The following is a 3,454-nucleotide window of genomic DNA, read 5'->3' as shown; positions in this document are numbered from 1 at the left end:
TCATGCTAAGATGGAGCAATAAAATACAAGCTATAAAAGTAGATAACTTACTTGTAAGATGATGTAATCCAACTTGAAAAGCGATTCGTGCTGATAACGTGTTGTAAAACAACGGGCTATTAGCAACCAATATACACGATAAACATGAGAACATAGATCATGTAGAGAAAGAAGTATGGAGAATGGGATAATTCTTATTGATATTGAGCATCTCATATCAAATACATAGGACCTCTATATATAGGCCATGTTATTAATACAAGAGTAACTAAAGAGACGAGAGTTAAGAACGTGGAGAGTCACCATAAATAATTTATTCATAACACATATAACGTTTTAGTTGAATTTTATCATGATCAACTCTTATTACACAGAAAAGACGAGCATCTATTATGTATTTTTTACTAACTAGCTTGTTATGTTTTCTATTATCTATGTATTTTTACTAACTAGCTTGTTATGTTTTCTCTGTTTACTGAATTTGGACATTTCAATATCTTATTTAAGAACTAACTACTAGAGAAATTATATACAATGATAAATATATACTTGAATGTACAGCGATGAATGATAAACATTTCATCCAACTCTTATGATTTTTTTTTTTAAAGTTTCGCATGCATGCACACTTGGTCTAGGAAAAGCAAGGTTATTTGGTGACATCATATTGAACCCAGGCAAGGTTCACCCCTTCTTTGATGGTGTGTGGGACCTACAGCTTGCCTTATAACTGCACTAGACCTTCATAATTCAGCAATACCAAATCCAATCCAAAACATAAGAACTGTTTCTTTCTTTGGCATGGAATCCCTCCAAGAAAAGATCACACTATTGAAGAAAGTATGTGAGATTTATAAGCAACTTTCCAAGCTTGAAACACTCAAACCCTGTAACCATGTTGACAACCTCTTCACCGAACTCGTCCACACATGCATCCCGCACTCTTCTATCAATATAGCCACTCTCCCCGAAAGTATACATGAAATTAGAATTAAGCTCATTAGACTATGTGGTGAGGCCGAGGGCCATCTTGAAGCTCACTTCTCCACCATTTTAGGCTCATTCAAAAATCCACTTCTCCACCTCACCATGTTCCCTTACTACTCCAATTACCTAAAGCTTAACCGTCTCGAGTACAACATCCTCATTCAACACTATTCCACTACACAAGCCCCCAAGCGCGTCGCCTTTGTGGGATCTGGCCCCTTACCCCTCACCTCAATCGTCCTGGCCTCTTACTATCTAAAGGAAACAACTTTTCACAACTATGACATTGACTTGTTAGCGAATTCAATGGCTTCTCATCTCGTTGCATCTGATGATGACTTGTCCAAAAGAATGGTCTTTCACACTGCAGACATAATGGATGTGACTAATGAGTTGCAAAACTATGATGTTATTTTCTTGGCTGCACTGGTGGGGATAGATGTTGATGAAAAAGTTAAGGTTATTCAACATTTAGCCAAGTACATGGCCCCTGGTGCCATCCTCATGCTTAGGAGCGCCCATGGTGCTCGAGCTTTTCTCTACCACGTTGTGGACCCTCAAGTTCTTAAAGGGTTGGATGTTCTCTCGATTTACCATCCTGATGATGATGTGATAAACTCTATTGTCATCTCACGTAAGTATGGGAGCCCAGCAAACACTATAGATCGTAATACAATACAAAAATCGCCATTTGCAAACGTCAAAATGGCCAAAAATCCGCCTCTAAACGCTATTTGCGACAGATTTGCAACTGATTTTTTGGCTCGCAGACATCTTTGTCACCAATCCAATTTACAACCAGCTTTTGCAACCGATATGACTTTCCAACCCATATTAGGGACCCAAAGATTTGTCTCTATATTTCATACCGAATTTGTGAACCCGTTTTATGACTGGATTTGTGATCGCCCTTCTTTGCGACCTATTTGTGGCTGTGTGTTTTGCAACCGAAAGTGTGGTCGCTTGTTTTGCCACCTCCAGTCTTCTTCTGATCGTTTTTTGGTCGCAAATGGCTCTCGAATTTGCTTTAGAATATTAAGAAAAAGATTGCTACCTTTTTAATGTCTTCAAGTTTCCTGTTTACATACATATATAAATTTCCAAAAATATATATACAAATCAAAGGAAATGTATTGGAAATCACATCTTATATATATATTCACTCTTGAACCTAATTCTATATATAGGATTAGGTTCAAGAGTGAACACTAGTGTAGCTTACGAATTGAGTGAACTAATCCTGGCCATACACGTGTGTAGATTAATGGCCAGGATTTGATGTTGAAATACACTAGTATATTTTACGATTTGATGATGAGATCCTAGTCATACACGTGTGTAGATCAATGGCCAGGATTTGTTCACTCAGTTCGCAAATACACTTGTGTTCACTCTAGAACCCCACCCTATATATATATATATATATATATATATATATATATATATATATATATATATATATATATATATATTTATATATATAGTGGAGGGTTCAAATGAGAAGAATTTTTTTGTAAAAAGAAAAAAGAACAAGTTTCAACCAATAAGAATGCTTCATTTTACTTCATTTAATATTTGCATTTTATTTTAATATAAGGGTATATTGGTAAACTTACAAAAATCATTAATTGTATTCTTCCCCTTTAATAACTAATTAAATTAAATTTGTAACTCCTTTTCAAAATATATATTTTTTCCAAATTAAAAAAACAACTTAATTTAAAGTGTATAACAAATTACTAGTTGTGTATGATAAATTACGAGTTGTGTAGGATATATTTCGAGGTGTATAGGATATATATATATAGGATTAGGTTCAAGAGTGAACACTAGTGTAGCTTTTGATGATGAGATCCTGGCCATACACGTGTGTAGATCAATGGCCAGGATTTGTTCACTCAGTTCACAAATACACTAGTGTTCACTCTAGAATCCCACCCTATATATATATATATATATATATATATATATATAGGTATATATAGGTAAAGGGTACTGTACAAATTCCCTTATCGTACATTACGTACGCTACAATCTCAGCCTTCAGATCATCTTTCGCAATGAAAATCGCATGTTTTTTTTTTTTTTTTTTTTTTTTTTTTTTTGTAATAATTTCGCATGTGATAAATTTGATGAAATAGCAGGTGTTTTTTTGTAACAACTTCGCATGTGTTAATTCAATTTCGCATGTGATAATTTTGATGAAATAGAAGGTTGTTTTTTTGTAACAATTCGCATGCGGTAATTCAATTTCGCATGTGATAATTTTGATGAAATAGCAGGTTGTTTTTTTGTAACAATTTCGCATGTGGTAATTCAATTTCGCATGTGATAATTTTGATGAAATAGCATGTTGGTTTTTGTAACAATTTCGCATGTGGTAATTTTGAAGAAATCGCATGTTAAAAAACCAACATGCGAAATTGTTACAAAAAAACAACATGCGATTTTCAATGCGGGAAGATGA

The 3,454-nt window shown here is 34.3% G+C and overlaps 1 protein-coding gene across 1 annotated transcript; it reads left to right on the top strand.

The window, feature by feature from the left end:
- The first annotated feature begins 797 nt into the window (after window positions 1–797).
- Window positions 798–2,127, top strand: LOC110932790 (nicotianamine synthase). Its single transcript, XM_022176046.2, has one exon. The coding sequence runs from the start codon at window positions 802–804 to the stop codon at window positions 2,047–2,049; it is 1,248 nt and encodes a 415-aa protein (XP_022031738.1). The 5' UTR covers window positions 798–801; the 3' UTR covers window positions 2,050–2,127.
- Window positions 2,128–3,454: the final 1,327 nt, after the last annotated feature.

Source organism: Helianthus annuus, chromosome 6 (genome assembly GCF_002127325.2).
Source record: "Helianthus annuus cultivar XRQ/B chromosome 6, HanXRQr2.0-SUNRISE, whole genome shotgun sequence".
NCBI classification, from domain to species: domain Eukaryota; kingdom Viridiplantae; phylum Streptophyta; class Magnoliopsida; order Asterales; family Asteraceae; genus Helianthus; species Helianthus annuus.
The sequence above is the reverse complement of the archived record's forward strand: the minus strand, read 5'-3'. Positions and strand labels throughout refer to the sequence as shown.

Coding starts and splice junctions, on each gene's coding strand:
- LOC110932790 (XM_022176046.2), top strand. CDS start 802: ATGGAATCCCTCCAAGAAAAGATCACACTATTGAAGAAAGTATGTGAG.